This window comes from Leucopleurus acutus (genome assembly GCF_964270905.1).
Source record: "Leucopleurus acutus genome assembly, chromosome: 17".
Classification (NCBI taxonomy): Eukaryota; Metazoa; Chordata; class Mammalia; order Artiodactyla; family Delphinidae; genus Leucopleurus; species Leucopleurus acutus.
Window position 1 is genome coordinate 55,935,319 of NC_139159.1, and position 21,636 is coordinate 55,956,954.

The window sequence follows — 21,636 nt, forward strand, 5'->3', positions numbered from 1 at the left end:
CTTCAATTCATTGTCTCTGTCTTAAATATTGGGGGTACCCAACACCTTTTTTACAATGTCCATCTTTCTCTTTTATATGCTGTCTTCTCCATTGTGTACCATTCTCTTTCTTTTTTATATTTTTCCGAAGCAAAGGACTGTTAACAAATTCATCATGACTAACATTTACCAGGAACTATCAGGAAACAGGGGATTTCTTCTTCATACAGTTTAAGTTTTGCTCTCAGACCAAACAACATTCTCTTTGGTTGACCAAAAGCAAGACGAAGAATAATCCATTAAGATATGCTATGCATGTCAATTATTCAGGAAGAACAAAAGCAGAGAGAGATGGAAGAGGACACAGGACCTTCCAATGGCAGCGTACACAGGACCAACCTTTGGCTCCATTGAAATAAAGCCATCTATAGCTCCTTGCACAATGATATCACCAAACAAAAATCAGAAGACAAATGTAAGGAATGGGGCTCATGCAAGCCATTAATCTGTCTTTTCAGGCTCATTAATATGTATAGTACAACTGGTGATACTGAAGAAAATAATGCAATATAGGGGTTGTCTCTCAATGCCAATACTCAGGTCCTTTTATTTTCAAGTTATAACTTTAATTTCACTAAAACTATATTTGTTCATATACTGTATATATTTCTGAGATGGAAAATATTTATTTATATATTGCAAATTCTGAGAACTGACCTTTTCTGATGTTCATGGCATCTCATTCACTGTAATAAAAATCTCCATTTCACCTCATAGCTTTTACTATTTTGTAATTATTGAACATTCTATGTATATATATATTGAATATATAGCATCATATTCATATTTAAATCTTTAAAAGCAAATAAAATAACTAGGTCAGCAAGTATGCCCAGCCCTACAGATGGGCATCAAGATAACCTGTTCTTTTCACAATTTGTGCACACTTTGAATGGTACCAAGTAATTTCTTAGTATAATTTATGCTAGACTTAATTATATAGTTTAAATGTCTGTTAGACCATTCAGTTAACATTTCTTCAAATTTCCTCCCTTTTTTACATGTCTTTATAACGGAAACATATGTCACTATGCATTCTTAATTATTAACAACTAGTACAGAAAATATTCCACTCTATGCTCTACCTCCTTCACTTAAAAAAAAAAAAAAAAGATGTTTCTGGGTGCTAGGTACAGCATTAGTGTTCCCTACCTTGATATCCAGGTGTTTCATTTCAAATTTCATTTGAAATCCCTCTAGTCATATTGCTCCAATAAGAACATGAAGAGTTTACATACACTCACCTGGCTTTACAAGGCCTGACTTTGGTTCCTTCTTATGTCGAGCTGACTGGATGCTTCCCTCACCAACCATTCCAACTGTGCATTTCTTTCTGATAAAGTCTTCATCACTTCCAGGGCAAAAGCCAACAGGGCTGCTGCCAGCATCCGAGGGCGTTTTCACGGGAGATACTGACTGACTACTAGGACAGCCTGTGTCATCTGGAAGACAAGAATCAATGAGTGTTTAATGAAGAGGGAGGAAATCAATGATGGCAAAGGGAGGGCAGGCAGTGAGCCATGCCCACACGCGCTCACACACGTACTCTGCTCAAGAGGCCCGGGTTGACTCCTGTGGGTGACTTGCCTTTTATTTTCTATATTCTGGCCAATCGTGTTAACAAAGGAAATATCAGCTATTATAAAACATATTTTAAGGCAAAACCGTACAAGATTTTGCATCACAAATATTTCTGTAACATTCTTGTCGTCAAAACCTAAATTAGTTTGTTTTGACCCTTGAGGTAGTATACTTTCGGGTCATAATCGTCCATACATTTTTGATGGGGTAGGTAAATGAAACGTTTGCCAGAGCAGTTCAGGATTTTTCATATGAAGTCTTCGGGGTCGTTGGGGTTAGGAAAAAGTTACTTGAATATTACTGACCACACCCAGTTTTTGATTACTGGGCCCATCAAGTGGTTAACAGAGTTTGATAGAGGCAAGAGCTGGCTTTAGGAGTTAAAGAAAGCAGAAGGCAGTGATCCTGTTTTATTATAAAACGCACTCAACCCAAAATACATCAGTTAGATATATTGCTGCTTGGGGTAAATGGGTAAAATAAAAATGATATTCAAATGAAAAATATTCCCTTAACTTTCAAGTTATATATTACTACCGTGGTCATTACTATAAGTTAATATGCATGATATGAAGTGACCTGTGTAGATGCTTATAAAGCAAACAGGAAAGTCGCATTGCTGACTCCTATAAATGCTTTCCATATCTATTAAATATTTATAATGGTTGGTTAATTCAGTTATACTGTGGTGAGAACTGTATGGGAATTTAAAGCCAATCAACATTACTTAACAGTATGTCTACTCAAACTAATCAATTAGTGGTAAATCTTCACTGCTAAATAATTCTTTATTCCATGGAAATATTTTGATGTCAGAGTTATTTTAGTAACTAAGTGGGCAAAAAATGAATAAGGACATTTAGTACTAATAACTTTTAGGACTCTTACACTTTTATAAATATTAAAGGAACTAAAATAACTTGCCATCTATCAAAGGCTATCTTAAAACTTCATAGCTTGAATGAAGACAGAAACAGAAGTAGTTCTGAATAAAATATACTGGTTGCCTGAATTAAGATGACTAGAATCCATCTAAAAAGTAATTGCCTTTGCTTCACTTTTGGCCTCTATTTCAATTTTTATTATGAAATATCTAAGTTCCTAGAACAAAGTGAACTTGGCACTAGTAAAATGATGTATTTCTCTTGTATCTTTTTTGACTTTTGGACATATTAGTCTATATAGGACCTCAATGGTCTGTTTCTGGAAGTAAATGGTTTTTAGTGCACGGTTCATACCTTCTGTCTTTGTTGCTCTTTTAAATGTGCTATGTTCTTCCTGAACTGAAGAGACTTTGTCCCTGAATCACTGTGATGAGACTCCTCTTGGCCACTACTGCTCAGCTATTTCGCTATTGTCCCTGGCTTTCTCCTACATTTGCATGTCCCATTGCTTCAATCCAAAGAAATCTGAGTGCAAAGTTGCTAATTACTCAGACAGATTCCAGCACTTTTACAAGGTTCAACAGGTCTGCACACGGCCTTGGGAGAGCCTGCCTGGTTCCTGATTCCTATCCCAAAGCAGAGAAGCTCAAATGATTGAGGTCTAATCATCCAAAATTACCTATTGTCTTTAAAAGTATTTCCCTATGAGTCAGTTCCATAAATTACTTCTTTTAAAAGAGAGATGGCCCAAATTAACAAAAATCCATGCTTCAGATTTTCTACCCTAAAAGGTAATTTTTCTTGAGAACTCTCAGACTCAAAGGGACAAAATTAAACAATTTCCAGTACTGAGAAACATCGTCGAAATTGTAATTTAAGTAAACAGAAAATGAATGTGTTTTGTTTGGTTCTACTATCATTTTGCCAGAGTTAATAAGAAGGAATGTGGATATGCCATGTTTTCAGTACTAGTCATTTCAAGGATTAAGTACTAGGGTCTGATTAAAAATTGGGGACTGAAGTGATTCAGAATGGTGGCAGTTTAGGGAACGCAGTAGCAATTTTTCACCTGGCATGTATGCCTCACCTGTCATCAATATTTACAGCCAATAACTCTGGGGGCAAGGACTGAGGAGGTGAATACCTAAATAAATCTTTAACTTCAGGTACCTCGTACAGCAATTTGAATCATTACCTAGTAAACAAGTGTTCATTTATCACCTCTTAACTGTCTGGTACTGCACTTCACATTGTGGGGAAAACGAGAGGGATTTGAGACATCGTCTTTCATTAAACAAATATGTATCAAGTCCTGGCACTGAACCAGCCACAGGCACTGTACCCAGCCCCCATACTGATGGAGCTTATAAGTAAGTAAAAGGGGTTGGTAAATATCACTTCCAGCACATATTTCCTGTAAGCTGCTAAGTCTGTTAAGGCAAATCCATACCCAAGAAAAACTGAGTTATCAGAGAAGCTTGGGGCATGTGCCTGTTTTGTGTAATGGGACCAACACTAACACAGGAATCTGGTTTTGGAAAGGGCAGGGCCATTAATTTTCCTACTACAGAGACCACACTTTAAGTTATGCAAAGTAAGCCCCTAGCAAAAGCGACAGAGCTTCAGTACCAGAGAGTCATCTGGTCACCTGTGGCACCCGAGGTATTCTCCTCTGTGCAGCACTGAAGAAGTGGTTATTTTTTCAACAAGTCTTGTTTAGGGCCCCTTCCCTCCTCCCCCTTCCCCTTCCCTCCTCTTCCTCCTTTTTAACTTCATGATCAGAGCTGGAAGCAGACCACCAGTCCAGATGAAGATAATATTCCTTTCCAAAATGCACTGCAAGATATTCTTAGTTCACATTTACTCCAAGATTCTAAGAATAGGGAACCAAGTGGATGTTCTTTGCTTGTTCATGTCTAATCTTACTATCTGCCAAACTACATGTGGATCCAGCACATATTAAAGAGATTTATTTATTAAACCTGCTTCAGTGAAGTGCTTTGTGTGTGCCCTCTGTTCTTTGCTGCTACCTTGACTGTTGAATTTGTCTTATAGAATTATAGCTTTTATTAGTTATGTTAGTATAAAGAAATTATCAATGAGAAAAACTTCTAATATGACACCATGAAGAAACTGTTTCCGGGCAGGAAACGGCAGAAATCCTGAATGATTTACCCAGAAAAGTGTGGGTTGTTTCAGATTTCCAGAATGGAGAAAAGTAAGAACATTTCAGCCTGGTTTTAGCATAAGGGAAGCTTTCCTCCAAGGCTTTAGGAAGAGAGTGTAGGAGACTCTCAATTCTACTGGAGAGAAATGGGTTTTTCTTTTAAAACACACTTAAACACGCACCCACACCAGCTCTAACATAGTTGAGTTTTTACATTTCTTTCTCACTATTCATGGTTAAGTATAACTTCATTACAATAAATATACACGCAATAGGACCATTTTCCATGCTTTACACAGTGTGATCCATTTGGGATGGATCCATACAAGATGATTTCCTTCCAGGATCAACAATTTAAAATCCCATTTACTTGGGTCCGGGATGGCCCCTGGTGGATCTCAGGTAAAAGTGACCCACGTCAAGGCCACGTCTAAATGATCACCATCTGCACTGAAGGAGACTAATTTACATGCCCTGTTTTATTTATACTGAGGAATAAGTTCTTCCGCTGATTTGTTCTTGTTTATTTGCTTTGAATATGTCAACCCACAGGATTAAGGATAACTGAAGAATATTTACAGATCCAGGAACCTCCAGAAGTTGTGGCCCACCTCAAGTGCTGTAAGAAATATAATACTGACTAGTTTCCAAATTGGTTTTAAGGGAAAAAAATTTTAATGTCTATAAAGACAGATGAGAGAAGCAGACATCTAATATAATTTTGTAGTCTGGAGGTTGTTAAAAAATGATTTTTAATCTACTTTCCTCTCCCTTTACACTAAAAGCTTTTTGAGAATACAGGATATAGTTAATAATTGTAAAATGACTCTACTTATAATTCTGAAAAAAGTGTGTATAAGTATCTTTTAAGATAATTTGTATCTTATTCTAAATGGACTAAAGAAACTTGCTAAATTAAAGAAAATCTGTTGGGTTGTTAAAATTTTAACAGATTTTTAAATTATAAAAGTAATAATCTTTAATGCAGAAGATGTAGAGTACAGAAAAGTACAAAGAAGTGAAAAAAAAAAGGGGGGGGGATAATATTTTCCTATAATTGTACTGCCCAGAAAAAATATTTAACTATTTGGCGTACTTCTTACTGATTTTTATACATAGGATTTACTTGCTTGCTTGCTCTTTGTTTTGTTAAAATTTCAACATACATTATAGTTTCATCACTCTGTTATCGAAAATTTCTCCCTGGAATTTGTCAGGCTAGAAAGAAAGAAGCTATTAAGACTAACAGTAGCCAACACAAAGGGGCCCCACTGGCCAAAGATGGAATAATTTGAGCATCAAAAAGAATAATAAATGCAAATGACTGATAATCATTGGATATACTTTAAAGGTCTATGAGTTCATAGTAATACAAAATAAAACTAAAAAAAGAAAGGCCCTTTCAACTCCCCCAAAATCCCAACCCACCGGAAATCTTTGGAAGTGAACCAGGGGCCAATTCTTTATATTGAAATTTGGCAATTAAAAGGAAAGAAAGAATTAATATATATCCTGATTGTAGAAAATGTTACTGGACAAACTGTATTTCAGGATAACTTAAATCGCTCATTGGTATTGGAAAGTTCTCCCTTACAGAAGCATTCTGGTTAATGAAAGTAGATGGAATAGCAGAAAATTACTACAGTTGACCCTTGAACAACATGCGGGTTAAGGGTGCTAACCTCCATGCAGTCGAAAACCCACGTGTAACTTAGCAGTGGCCCACCACATATGTGGTTCTATACCCAAGGATTCAACAAACAGCCGATCATGTAGGACTGTAGTATATCTCCATTTTAAAAAATCTGAGTATAAATGGGCCCACACACTTCAAACGCATGTTGTTCAAGGGTCAACTGTATTTTGCAATTATTTATAATGAAATACTTGATTTAGGCAACAAACGTAACGGATGAAACCATCAGACAAAAGGCTGGTGGAGAGTCTGCAGTAGAGGGATCAAGCCTTACCCATTTGTACCAACTGAGTATTCTTAGCATAGCTGACAGTGGGGTAACAGATATTATATACCTTCTGATGGGATGTGAGATGAAGCACACAGCATTCTCCACATTCTCGCCACAAAAAAACTGTCCCTGAATCTAATCAAGCTTTAAAACTAATGTCCACCTTATAAAATAGATGGAGAACAGTAATGGGTTAAATCAGGGGTTGGCAAACTGCAGCCTGCAGGCCAAATCCTGTCAGCGGCCTGCTTTTGTAAATCAAATGTTATTGAAATACAGCCCAATACTTTACATAGTGTCAACTGTGGCTTTCAAGCACAAAGGTGAATAATTACAACAGAGATCATCTGGCCAGCAAAGCTGAAAATATTTCCTAGCTGGTCCTTTTCAGAAAAAGTTTGCTGGCCTCTGGGTTAAATGATACCATGAGGAAGCAAACGGGCACTTTTGAGACAACTAGGGCTAGTAGTTTCAGTGTTCTCTAGCGTACCAAGGAATTATGTTAAATTCCTTGTTAAATCATGTTAGTAATGAAAATGGCACTGTGATTATGTAAGAAAATGTCCATTTTTTTTAAGAAAGCATGCTGAGGTATGTAGGTAGACATGAAATAACATGATGTCTGGATATATGCTTTAAAATGCTTCAGCAAAGTAAAAGAGGGAAGAGAAAAAGGGACAGATGTCGCAAATATGACAGCATCTTGCTATTAATCTGGATAAAGTGCACAAGCAGCTTATTGGTGTTCATTGTGGTATTATCTCTTCTTTGGGTATGTTTTTAAAAGTGTCAAAATGTTTTATTTAATTTCGCAAAAACATTATTTTAAATAAGTAACTATTTAAAATAGGAACACAGTGTTTCTAAAAATCAATTCCTTCTTGTAGGGTATTTTAGGATGTTTCCAATTTTCTCACTATCCTTGAAATTGCTTTAACACCACATTTTACAGATAAATCTCTTGTCAAAATTTTTATTATCTCATAGAACATATCTCTAAAAATGGATTACTAAGACTTCCGAGAAATTTGAGGCAATTTATATTCCTATTATATTGTATGAGAGTATCCCACTTATTCAATTCCTGCCAATAATGAATACTAGTTTGTTTGCATTTTTGCCAAGTTAATGATGCAAAGTGTATTTCTGATGTCTTAGCTTGCATGTATTTAATTATCAGTGAGGCTTAATGTCCTTCATATGTTTGCTGGCCTTTTATTTTTACACTTATCCTATGTATTGTTCATGTCCTCTGACAACTTTTCTATTAAGGTGTTAAGGAATTCTTATTGATCTGTAAGAAATCCTTATACATGAAAGGCATAGCCCTTTGGCACATTTCACCAAGTTTGTTTGCTTTTAGTTTATAATGTTTTTGACAACCAACCTTTTCTAATTTCTAGTTGTCAAATCTCTCCATATTTTCCTTTGTGATTTCTTCCAATGCTTTAATGCTTAGAATGTCCTTATTAACTCCAAGATCAATTAACTATTACCTACTCTTTCTTCTAGATTTTTATAATTTCAGTTTTTATTATATCAAATCCATCTGGAATTCATTTTTAAATGCAGTGTAAGGTTAGATGTTAACTGTACTATTATTTTCTTAATTTTTAGGAAATTTATCCTTTCCATATTACTTTGAAATGCTTTTCTGATAAAATTTTGAAAGCAATGAATATCTTTTGCAAAGTGAGTATATATATACACACACATATATACATCTGTATATATATATATTTTTTAATCCACATTTTAAAATATTAGGATTGCCCAAAGTGTGTGTGTCATATAATTTCCTGATATTTAACTAAAGTGTCTAACAACCAGTGCCACCCAACACATTTGGTGGCAATTAGGATGACCAAGTTCCTACTTCAACTTCCTTGTAACCTAAAGATTACATATAAAATATTTTTTCAAAGTCCAAGACACATCTCTAGAACTTCTGGTTCACTTCTGAATTTAGATCTCAAAGCTCATTTGTTTTCCGAAATGCTGAACTAAACAATTCCAAAAGACATACTTAAAAATAACATCAGGTGGAAGAAAACACGGTTTTGTGCCATAATGTCTTGAAACATTCAGTTATGGTTTGATGCTGTTCAATGTTCAGTTGCATAATGTGGAGGAAGAATCATTTCTATTTTAAGGAAACATTACTTTAAACTATACAGAACTCTAGTTGATTCTCATGAATTACAAAAGTGTTTACAGCCTATTTATTCATCCATTCAACAAATATTTACTGAGTATCTACTACGTGCCAGACACTGTTATAGGTGTTACTAGTCTTACTGATCCAGACACTGACATTTTTTAAGATAGTCCAATGGAGACAGATAAAATGTCTATAGCTTAAACTCATGGTTAATCTGAACCCTGTGAAATTCTTACTACTAACCATGCTCTGAAAGGATGTAGGTAGGTAAGAAAGGATGCTCTGAAAGGATGTAGGTAGGTAAGAAAAGTAATGTTTATTAAGTAGCTATCATGTGGCAAGGATACTAATTTTTATCATATAATTTTAATAATATCTCATTTTTATAGGTGGAAAAACTGAGGCTCAGAGAGGTTAACAAATCCAGCCACACAGCTACTAAGGTATGGACCCAAAGATTCATACTCAGGTTTGTCTGACTGTAAAGTCCTTGTTTTTCTCAGCACCACAAGCTAACTGTTTTCTAAGTTTTCCTACCTATGTTTGTTCCAAGAGGAAACAGCAGAAATTCTGGGAATGCTCAAATTAAAAACAGACAAAGGAAGCTGTTAGAAAGAAGCCATCCCATCATAAACAGACCACAAAATTTGAGACAAGAAACTCTAGTTGTTTCCAGTTTTTGCTTCAACACAGTAACCATTTAATGCATGTCGTTCAGATAATTTGCATTCTAGGCTTTCAGTAGCCAAATTTGAACTTCTATTCCTTCACTTAATTTTAGCATCTTTTCGGAGTGAGAATTCACAAGTCTACAAGTCTCCACACTAATTTTGATTCAGTATTATACAATGTGACACTACACAACTGCCAATGTTGAAGTGTAAGAATCTCATTCATCCATCCATCCAACCATCCTTCCCACAAATGATTACTGATTTCCTATTGTGTGCCAGACAGTCTTCAAGATATTAGAAATGTAATGATGACCAAGACTCCAAGATCCTCGTCCTCAAGGAGTTCACATTCTAGTGGTGGAGACAGTTAATGAAGAAGTAACAAAACACACAGAGAAGAAATTTTGATTGTGATGTACTGTTCATGAAACAAACTGGGTGATACTATAGAGACTAGCTGGGTGGGAGGTCGGAAGGTATTCATTAGACAGGTTGTCACGGAAGGTCCTGAAGAGGTAATTTGAATTGAGACCAAAAAAATGAGAAGGAACCAATCCTGAAAAAGGCAGGGAAGAGAAAAGTCCAGGAAGAGGGAACAAGGAGTTTGGTGCATTGAGGAAACTGAGAAGAGGCCTGGAAAGCTGAGGGCAGAGAAGAATTGCTGATGAGGCTGAAGGCATGTGGAGGATTATAGGCAGGAAACCTACATTAATCTCCAGTGCAATGGAAGCCATCATGTGCATTAAGCAGATGACCATGACTGGTCTGTGGAGAACAGACTGAATTAGTGATGTTATGTCTTGCTAATATTTATTGAGTGCCTACTAAGTACCAGGTATGTTTAGAATACTAAGCACTTACTTAACACATTTAGTTAACTTAATCTCTTTGAGACAGACACTAATAAGACAGGCATACAAAACCAGCACTAGAGCTTAAGACACCTCCCTGAGGCCACAGTAAGCCGCGGATATGAGTCCAAAGAGGCTATAACTCCAGAGGCTCCTTCTTAGCCCCTATGTTGTGTGGCCCCTTTAGGAATGAAGGTTTAGAAGCAATAAACCCACGTGAAGACCACTGTCATAGTAGAAATGAGAGATGACAGTGGTTTGGGGTGGTAGTAGTAAAAATTGAGAAAAGGAGATGGATTTGGGATACATTTTGGAAACATAATTGGAAGCATTAAGATATGACAATGAGGGCTTCCCTGGTGGCGCCGTGGTTGAGAGTCCGCCTGCCGATGCAGGGGACACGGGTTCGTGCCCCGGTCCGGGAGGATCCCACATGCCGCGGAGCGGCTGGGCCCGTGAGCCATGGCCGCTGAGCCTGCGCGTCCGGAGCCTGTGCTCCGCAACGGGAGAGGAGGCCACAACAGTGAGAGGCCCGCGTACCGCAAAAAAAAAAAAAAAAAAAAGATATGACAATGAAAAGTAGGAAGGGGTCAAGAATACCTTCTAGGTTCTTTGCTTAAGCAATGGAGAATATGGTGGTCACTTCTGAGTTTGGAGAAAAATGGGTTTATGCGTTTGTGGGGGGTGAAATTAAGAATTCTGGTTTTGATACGTTCAATCGGAGACACAAATTCACCAGGACACTGGAGAAATCAAGTAGGCAGTTGGATATGTGAGCCTAAAGCTCAGAGGAGAGGTCGCGTAGCGGAGCATCACCATCCTACAAGTGAGGAAGTTAAAGGTTTGAGCCCTTGGGGATGGCAGGAAAAGAGGGCTGAAGACTGAGGCACCTGACACTGTGAGGGGGGAAGGGATGGGGTGGAGCTAAGACTCTCAGAGGGCGGGACCTCAGGAGCCAAGGAGGAAAATCTTTCCTAAGAAAGATGCTTGTTCAACCGTGTTGAGTACTGCTGGGAAATCAAGGAAAATGAGGACAGACAAGAGAACGTCAGATTCGCCGACGTGGTCACTCACGTGCTTGACGAGGGCGAATTACGGAGATAGGATTTTGGAGTTTTGCTTGTGAAGGAGGAGCAGGGAAATAAGATGGCAGGTGCAAGGTGATGAGGGGTCAAAGGGAACTTAATTTCTCTGAAGGATGTGTAAACGCGAGCGTACGTGTGTGCCGATGGAGGTGAGCTTGTTAAAGTAATTGGAACGAAGCCCCTCCACGAAGACATGCAACCCACGTCTATAAAAACCAAGTGGAGAACTGAGAAATTATTTAATGAACGTTTCCCTGGTTTCTTGGAGACAAAATAATCATTTCCCATATAAACATTCCCGGGATTTCTGAGCTATTTTGGAGCCTTGAGTACTCCCATAAAAGTCCTTCTGGTGCAGCACTCGGCAGCAAAGGAGCACGTGAAGTGAAGTGAGGTGAGGCAGGCCCATTTCTTCACAGGACTCGTGCTTTCTCTCAAACAAGGGTCTCTACTTGGTTTTCTACCAAGCGCCAAGTTGTCTGATTTGTACGAGCAACCACAGGAGGAATTTGCAGGGGAAAATATCTTGGTTCAAATAGTCAATGTAGTATAATGACAGATTATCTAGGAGTTTTGGTGAGGGAGCAGCCGATGCTGAAATTGGGAACCAGGGTGGCTCAGTCACTGCCAGGAGACAGGTGAGCCCCAGCAGGGGGGTGGGGAATTCTTCTGTCTCGCAAGCTTTTATTTCTCTTGCTCTTTCTTTCACAGGGTTATGATCTTTCCAAAACAGGGATGTTACTAATACTTCTGATCTTCCCTCTTCTTAGTAATATGAGTTTATTTGCAGTCTCTAAGCCATACCTTTATAAAGATTTGTGTTTTTTTTAAGGTTCCTTGTTGGGAAAAGATAGCAGAGAGGGAGAAGGGGAGAGGGAGGGAGGCGAGCTGGAAGGTAGGAAGGAAAGAATAGAGACACAGAGACAGACACTAAGAAGCTATCTCTTGATCTCTTGAGAACCTTGTAAGAAGGAAACTGCAAACCACTCTTAGGACACCTGAATTACAGTGAGCTCTTTTGCAGCAATGTAAATCCTTTCCCCCTTCCTTCTATTTTTTCTCACATTGAGAATTTGAAGATAGTGCTTGTCAAGACGGAGTAAGGCATAAAAATGGAGAAATGTTAAAGAACATTAAGGAAAAAACAATGCTTATTATACAGTTTGTGTAACTGCTACATGTCAATTTTTTTCTGTTTGGAAAAAAAGGAATTGTTTCAGGGAATATATGTGAAGCACGGTATTTACTTCACTTTAAAGAAAAGGTACAAAGAAAGAAAAGAGAGAGAGAAAGAAATACGCTCAGGAACAAGTTAGTTCCAGTGACATTCACAAAATGAAATTCCGAATTTTGAAAGTTAGCCTCAGAGATGAAACGTCCATCCACAGAAGAATGGCTGAATAAATGAAGGCCCTCCAAACAGTGGAATACGAGCTGTCATTACAACGAATGGGGTCACTTCTATGGACTGACAAGCAGTGACAGGTACAGGGACTGCCTGGAATACACATTCCTGGAGGTCAGGCGTCCTGTCAGGGTTGTTCATCCCTCTAGTTCAGCTCCTAGGATAGCACCTTGCCCACAACAGGTGTTCAGTAAATATTTACTTAAATAAACAGAAAGGATCATAGGTCAGTACAGCGTGATCTCACTTTGGCAAAAAGCAAAACAAGATAAACCCTATAAATGTGATTACGTCCACTCTGACATATGTGTTTGCACATGGTTATTAGTTTTGAGCTGAAAACATATAATAATTAGCATTAAGGAAAAGATAATCCTCACAAACACCTCAGAATACATAGAAGGGCAGGTTAAGGTCCACAGGGTCTCGAGAATTCTGAGAATTGGGTCAGCGTCTAAGATGAATCCTACCTTCAGGGACTCCCACACTCAAGAGGAGAGAATAAGAGGGAGCCAGCCAGGAAAGAGGTGGCGCCTGTGAAAATGCACACGGAGCAGGGAAAAGTTGAAGGATGGGTTTCTAGGGGATGGGCGTGAGTGCTGGGCAAGCCCCCATCATGGGCACTGGGAAGTTTGGTTTGGGTTCCCTCAAAAGTGGGAGCAGTCAGCCTAACACGACTGGCTTCCTGGAGCCAGAGCAGTGTAACCCGGGCAGCGACTGGAGGGCGGGCACCACGAACAGCCAGCAATGCGCAGAGCAGCTGGGCAGGATCTCAGCTCTGGCAGACGAGGGGCTGGACTGGGTCTCCAAAGCAGGAGATGTCACAGTCCAAGCCCGACAGCAGCGGAGGTTTAGAGCGGTTACTGTGAGCAGACACCAGCAAAGCCACCTTACAATACAGGCACGCCCAGCAGCCTCGTGGACCCCAAGTGCATGCATCTCCCCTGGGGTTTCTCAGAGTAAAATCCACCTGGGCGGTGGGGCGGGGTGGTGGCCAGGGTCAAGTTGAGTCCTGGGAAACGTGGGTATGTGGCTTTGTGCCGAATTCCTTCTTGACTCTAAACTGGGCTGCTGTTATCTAGATGAAGCGGGTGCCATTTACTGAGATGGGAATTCAGGGGGGATGAAGAGGTGAAGACAAAGAAGCCACCGTAAGATTTGGTGGAGGGCACTGAGAACTTGGCAGGTGTCACTTCAGTGGAATAGGAGGAAAGCCTGATTAGAGTGGAATAAACAGAGCTCAGGCATCACTTCCTCCAGAAAGCTTTGCTGATACCCAAACCTTCCAGTTCTCCCACCACCAGGCACACAAAACGTGTGCACACCTCACACACTCATATACACTCATACACATGTATATCACTCATGACATATCCACACACACACACACACACCCCCCAATCACACACACGCATGCACCTCACACACACATCTCACACTTATATATACACACAAAAAACTAAACAAATAAAAAATAAACCGGGCTGCTGTTTTTCTCCTGGCTTCTGAGTACCAACTCTTGAGTGGGGGATTTTCTTAGCAAGAGAGCTCTCTTCTAGCTACCACAGCACTGGAGGCATGGTCCTGTTACGCAAATGACTCTTTTTGACATTTAGAGACGCTGAACTCCTCTGGACAGGAATGTTTCCTTCACTGAATAAACCTATTACATTGAGTACTGGGTACCGTTCTAGTTGTTTTACTTCCCCAGCAACTAAGTATCCTGCTCTCAATGCATTAAATGAATGAAAATATTTCACTTGTCCTGTTCTCCAAATTATACCTTCTACCAAATTCCAATAAATACTCCTTAAGCAACCGCTGTGTGTCAGGTACAGTGCAAGGAACTATAGTGTTCTTGCCTTCATGGAGCTTACAGTCTACTGGAGAGTAAGGTAACTAAATATGAAAATTTCAAACCAGGTCACGCAGTCTGATAGAGGGAGGATAAAGAAGAAGCACCTAACCTAGACTGTGAAATGCATCCTTCAGCTACCTACCCTGACCTATGAATAAACTTACCTATATTCACCTCAGGCCTTTCTTTTCTTTCCATATGTGTCTTTCTTGGTCTACCTTGGTCTTATTACAAAGTTATCACTTCTCTACTATTTTCAATCTCTCTCTCTCTCTCTTTTCTTGTCTATTTTCCCTCAGCCTAAAAACTTTATCAAAATGTCTCTGAAAAAAAAAAAATGTCTCTGATTTGATAAACACCCTATCTTTACTTTAAATGCAACCCCTGTTTTTATTCTATTTTCTCTTTCCCATCCCTGTTAAGCTTTTTTTTTTTGTGGTACGCGGACCTCTCACTTTTGTGGCCTCTCCCGCTCCGGACACGCAGGCTCAGCAGGCTCCGGACACGCAGGCTCAGCAGCCATGGCTCACAGGCCCAGCCACTCCGTGGCACGTGGGATCCTCCCGGACCGGGGCACGAACCCGTGTCCCCTGCATCGGCAGGTGGACTCCCAACCACTGCGCCACCAGGGAAGCCCCCTGTTAAGCTTTTAAAAAAAGTTGTCTACACCCTATTTTGTACCTCCCATTCACATCTCAGCCTGGTGCAATCTGGAGTCCATCCCCACAGTTTTCTGGGACTGTTTCTACCTAAGATCCCTGATAACCTAGTGGTCTCATCCTTGAGCACTTTTACAAACACACCTTACTTACTCTTGCTGCGACCGACATCTGAACCTGTTGGCTGCTTTCTTCTGGGAACGCACTCGTCCTTTGGGATTGGAGACACGGTCACTCCTGGCTCACCTCCTCCCCCTCTATTGCCTGTTCTCAGATGCCTCGGTGTCCTTTTTCTGCGTCCTCTCGTTTTATCTCAGAGTTCTAGCCAGGGTCCTCTAACCTTCTTCCTCCATGTTCCCCGCTTTGGTAATGACAGCCATCCCCCATATTTAGAAAGTTTGCTTTACAAAAAAAAGTTTGCTTTTCACTTTCAGGAAAGACCTACGTTTGCATTGTTTTCGATAACCAAAAGAAATCCGAAGAGAACGTTTGCTTTTATGAAACAACGCAAATATCGAAAATAGCATTCAGCATCTGTTTTGTATCGATCTGTTGTAGAGGTAGCGTGCAGCCCGAGCAGTGAGTGTGGCTGCAGAGCTGGTCCTCCAGGAACTACACTCGGCATCTCAGCATCACGCTGCCAGAGCTCTGAACTGTGCCTGTTGCGTCTGTGCTTTACCTTATTTTGGGCATCCGTTAGCAAGACGTGTCCTAAGATGACTGCTTCTTCACTCTATGCCATTTCTGCTTACAAAAGGTTTCCTAGGATGTTCTACTTTAAGATAGTGGGGAAACCTGTATCACCAAGTCCCTTCACTTCAGCTACCAGCATCTCTGACTTCTCTTCACAGCTCCAGACCTTTATCTCAAATGCAGCAAAGCCTAATCTGAACTCCGTCACCAGACTCATCCCTCTCCCCAGTCCTGCTCCTCTATTTGGGTTCGTCCGGTGGAAATGTAGACACCATTCCACTTGTAATTGGTGATTCAGACACATATGTTCTGGGGCCAACCCTCACACATATTACTTTATCATTTTTCACTTAGACTGTCACCACAATGGCCTTCAGAACAGGCAGGTTCCTCCCCGTCATTCCCTGTTTCCTCCTATCCACTCTCCAACATGTGATTAGAAAGACTTTTCTAAATTATAAATCTAGTCATAAACCAGACGACCCTTCCCTGCTGAAAACCCTTCACTGGTTCTGAAAGATGTTTAGCAATAGCGAAATGGCAGCCCGTGTGCCGTATCCAACTACCTATGCGTGCTATTTGGCCCAGATAGTAAGAGAAAAAAAAAGCTGAATTTTAAGAATTCTGAATATTGTTAGAAGGGGCACACACTGTCCAGTTCTAGACTCTAATTCTATTGTCATCTATCCAGGTGGCCTCACTCTTTACGTTTCTGGTCCAGCTCCTGTACAGACCCTGGATCTCAGGGGTCACGTTTTTCACACAGCAAACAAAGCCGTTCCTGACCTGGCCCTGCCCACCTTTCTAATCTCATTCCATGCTTTTAACTCAGGTCTGTTGATGCCAAGGCTCATGTTTATCTGCTACACCACACTAATGAATGCTACTTCTTTGAACCCTTGGGCTTATGAAATGTGAGAGGCCAACGCAGATAATAAATGGAGCAACAAACTCAAATGACAAGGAAGGAGTATGTGTGGAGTGGGTGTGGGTAAGAGGGACCAGACACAAAATCAGTGAGATAAAGTCAGTTGTGTGGGAAACGCATCCAAAGATGTGGCATCCCATTTATTTTGGTGTCAGGGTTAAGGCAGTAAAATAATTGATTTTTCCAGTCCCTGTGTTTTATTCATCTTTGTAGCCTTAGCCTGATCCTTAGCAGGCACTGAATAGATGCTTAACTGGGTAATACATTTTTGTGGACATTTGCAAGAAGTTCAATGTCCTGCTACTCCCAGGCCTCAGTTTCTCTTTTTTCCATCTCTCTCAGTATACCTACTGGGTGTTCAGGGTACATTCATGTTGTACCCAGTACACCTGCTTTCAGTGTACCCCAGATAATCCTAATACCAAAGTAAGTAAATGAAAAGAATTAAAAGTATGGCTAGGGCTTTCCTGGTGGCGCAGTGGTTGAGAGTCCGCCTGCCGATGCAGGGGACACGGGTTCGTGCCCCGGTCCGGGAAGATCCCACATGCCACGGAGCGGCTGGGCCCGTGAGCCATGGCCGCTGAGCCTGTGTGTCCGGAGCCTGTGCTCCGCAACGGGAGGGGCCACAACAGTAAGAGGCCTGCATACCGCAAAAAAAAAAAAAAAAAAGTATGGCTAGAGATAGTAAATCCAGGGAGAGGATTTCATAGGAAAATAAAGGAAGGAAATGCTTTCTCCTCCCTTTTGCTTTTCTACCACTTGAACACAAGCTAAACCCATTATGTAGACATAAATAATATTATTGCTAAGACTAATGACATAGGAATTGTAAATATAGAGTGAGAAGCTATAATTCCCAGGGAATGTGGAAGTATTTTCCTTGCCTCATGCTATGGGTTTAAACAGCTTGGCTGGCCACCACTTCTGCCATCTTTGATCCTTGTTCATCTTGGGATGCCACCGGGGCATACCCCACCCATCCCTCACACAAAAATCTCCAAACACATACAGAACACAAAGCATGAGGCTCAGACTTCAGTAGGCATAAGAGTCATCCAGAAAGCCTATAAGATACGGATTCCTGGGCCCTCCCATCCTGAGACAATAGGCTTGGGTGGTGCCTAGTCATCTGCATTTTAAACAAGTTTTCCTGGGGATTCAAAAGCAGACAAACAAAATTTCTCGTAAATTGCGAAACAATGTCATAAACATGAGTATTGTACAACATAAAAGATTTTCACGTTAAGTACCATGATTTGCTCTCAGGCATGGTCCAATTCCAACATGATTATCTTTTACTGTTCCCATTGCTAAGTAATTTTTTAATTAAATGTCAAAAATTTTGCTCTTGTCCCCCTGATTGCAGTTACCACATCCTCAAAGAAACATTGTCTGTGTGCCCTTCATCTGTAACCTGTTTCATTGGGTACTTATTTCTGACACTGAGGCAGTTAAGCACTTGAAATATATATTATGCAACAGTGCCTAGGTCCCACGCTCATTAAAATGATACTAAATTCTTAGGGTTTTTGTTTTTTTTCTTTCCAGCATGTTGGCAGTCATTCACTTATAGTGTAATTCAGTACTGCAGCTCACTCCCATCAGTTCATCTCAATCCTGATCATTATGTTCAAAGGCTTACTCTATCCAGATGCCAAGTTTCCTCAACTGGACAAAAGCATAGCAGAAATATTTCTGTTTGGCAAGGCCAGGCAACTTTTTGGAGGCATTATCATGCCGCGGCAGGGCACCAGTCAGGTTATAATTTGCCGTAATTGTTCTTCCCACAAACAGCAACAATGATTACCTCTAGGTCACTGGCACTCAAAGAAGGATTCCTCTTCGGCCACTGTAACCACCAAAGTACTTTCTGCAAACACCCTACTCAGGATTAGACTGCGAAGAATCTTGGATTCTGTCTTTCAGTTGATTGATCTGGTACATGTTTCTTTTTTTTTTTTTTTTTTTTGTGGTACGCGGGCCTCTCACTGCTGTGGCCTCTCCCGCTGCAGAGCACAGGCTCCGGACGCGCAGGCTCAGCGGCCATGGCTCACGGGCCCAGCCACTCCGCGGCATGTGGGATCTTCCCAGACCGGGGCACGAACCCATGTCCCCTGCATCAGCAGGCGGACTCTCAACCACTGCACCACCAGGGAAGCCCCGGTACATGTTTCTTAATGGGTTAAGTCATAAACTTGACTGTGTATGTGCGTGCACATTAGAAACATGGATATAACTCAGGGAAATCACTGGTCTCCCATTAAACCATCAGCGCACTATATGCATCATTTCCCCCACCTGCCATGTTTACAAGGCACCCCAAGGAGAACTAGCCTAAAACCCAGCAATCCATCTGCCTCCTAGTTCTAAGGGGTAATTATTGCCTCATCTGAGCAAAGAGAAATGTATGTCATGCTGCTAACCACGTCAGGTGACTGCTGTATGTGACAGACTTGCCCAGGTCATTAGCTTTTCTAATAGAGGCTGGAGTTGTGGCACAACGACAAACATGCATAACAATGCACTACCAACAAAAAACAGGGAGAAAAATGCACAGAGGCCTAGATTCAATGGGCCACACACAGAACACAAATCACAAATAGGGGTTTTGTCACTTCTCTGGGCACGTTAAAACAGGAAACATGGGGAGGGGGAGTGAGAGGGAAGGAAGATAGGGTGATTTGATGCCAAAATATTGATTAAAAAAAAACTGACTAAAAATAAAAGAGAGGACATGAAAGCAGGGTTGTTGTTTTTTTTCCTATTAACTTACTAGTAACTGTACTTCTTTATGTATTCTTTTTTTTTTCTAAGAAAGCATTAGTTAACATGCATTAAGAACGTACAATGTTTTCCTTGCCATGCACACAAAATAGGGCCTGGTCTCCAGTACAATATAAGCTTAGCTGTGCCCACCTGAGGTCATAGTGACTAAGACCCAGCACAAGTTGTAAGGAATAGACTCTTTTAACAGGAGAATGACGTCCAAGTGCAAAATGACACGTGCTGATGAAATGCACAAAACATATGCATCTCTTCAGAGAAATTCTGCTAATAAGAAGCTATTAAAAGAAAAGCTCTGGGGACACGCCCTCAATGAATTGCAAAAGTCACATACAGCTTCTTCCCTCTGAAATAAGATAGAGACAACATACAAATTAGCACATAGAATATCAAATCATTAAATGTTCCTCTCAAGGCTCCCGTGGGAAGGAAAGGGAGAAGAAGGCAGTGGAGGGAGGGAGGAAAAGCCGGTAAAAACGGACAGGTCACTCTGAAAACAGCGCCCGGGCTTTTAATTTCACAGACCAGTAAAAATTAAAGGAAAAGCATGAGGGTGAGGGTGGAGGACATTTCAACATAGAGTTGTCATTTATTTTGCTGAAGTACAACTCCAACCACTGTTTGGATTTTTTTGTTATAATACAAACGATAGGAAAGCCAGTCTCTCAAAATAAAGGATAGCCCTTTATAATAAGTAAAGTTAACTTTATGTAAACTCAATGCATTATCCTTCTTTTAAAAACTGAATATCTTAGGACATTTGATGCTCTTCACAATTAATACAGCCTTTGATACAGATTTAGGGAAAGACTACAGTTTGCAGTTTTAAAACTGTAATTTTCAAATTAAATTGCATTGGGTTTGAGTAACATCTTCGTCTCTAATTTCACTATCAGATTGTAAGAACCCCTCTAACTCTTCATGCCCTCTTTCACATTAATCAATGTGATGATTTATAAAGAAAACAAACTAATGCACAACAATCACAGTAAGGTTATGAAGTTACAGCAGCAACAGACATCTCTAAATTATCTGAGTTTCATTCTAGCAGAGGATGGTAGTTTTAAGATTTGCATGTACCTTGGTCTCTGATCTAACTGCCATGATATGTATTGCAGCTTCAGTGTTGAAGTGGCTGGACTAAAACCAGCTATTTCCCCCTGCTGGTTGGACGTGTCTTACAGTCTCTACCTCATTGCCTGCAGCTTCAGTACTCCCCATAGTACTAAACCCATTTATTTCCCATCCATCAACTGACCTCCTAAAGCATCATTAACATGCCCCCCAAAGACCTTGCTCCTGTCAATTTTAGTCAGCACAGCACTCAAAAGCCATCATGGGGCTTTACCAGGGCTCTTAGGAAAGGAAAGCAAAGAACGACAAGGCATCAACCCAAACCTTGGGGAATAGCCAAGCAGGAAGATGAGACCCAGGAACAGAGGGAGTCCTATCTGGAGGCAGGATTCAAGGCTCAAGATCGAAAGGTAGGTTTATAGACACCCATCATTAGGTGCTTCTGCCACTCAATTCTCAACTAGTTAATGGCAGAAGGATCAATATCTACTTTCAATTTTCATGTACAGCATTATGGCCTTGGTGGGAGACAGGTCTCCTGGGAAGGAGGGTTGATCCAGGAAATGGGTCTTGGAAAGAATGATTCGTGGCCAAAATTAACAATTTTATTTGTTTGCCAAATATATTTTCTAAGATCTATTTGGGGATTTTTCTTTTGTTTTGACCAACTTTTTCTTTTTTGCTGGTAACACTGCTCACCGTGAAGTCAGTCAGAGAGAGAATGATTATGTGGAGAGAATTTCAGGAATAAATGTGGAATTGAGTTATGTAAACAAAGCCGTGTCAGTGTGAAATGATATTCCCCTGGGTTCATCCACATTCAACC

The 21,636-nt window shown here is 40.4% G+C and overlaps 1 protein-coding gene across 3 annotated transcripts in view; it reads right to left on the bottom strand.

Moving 5' to 3' along the window:
- Positions 1–21,636, bottom strand: part of SYBU (syntabulin) — a 72,443-nt gene that overhangs the window by 47,240 nt on the left and 3,567 nt on the right. For all 3 annotated transcript variants that reach the window (XM_082858891.1, XM_082858890.1, XM_082858893.1), the window contains exon 3: positions 1,284–1,481. In XM_082858891.1, coding sequence (XP_082715017.1) covers positions 1,284–1,481 — 198 coding nt within the window. The remainder of the gene's footprint in view (positions 1–1,283; positions 1,482–21,636) is intronic.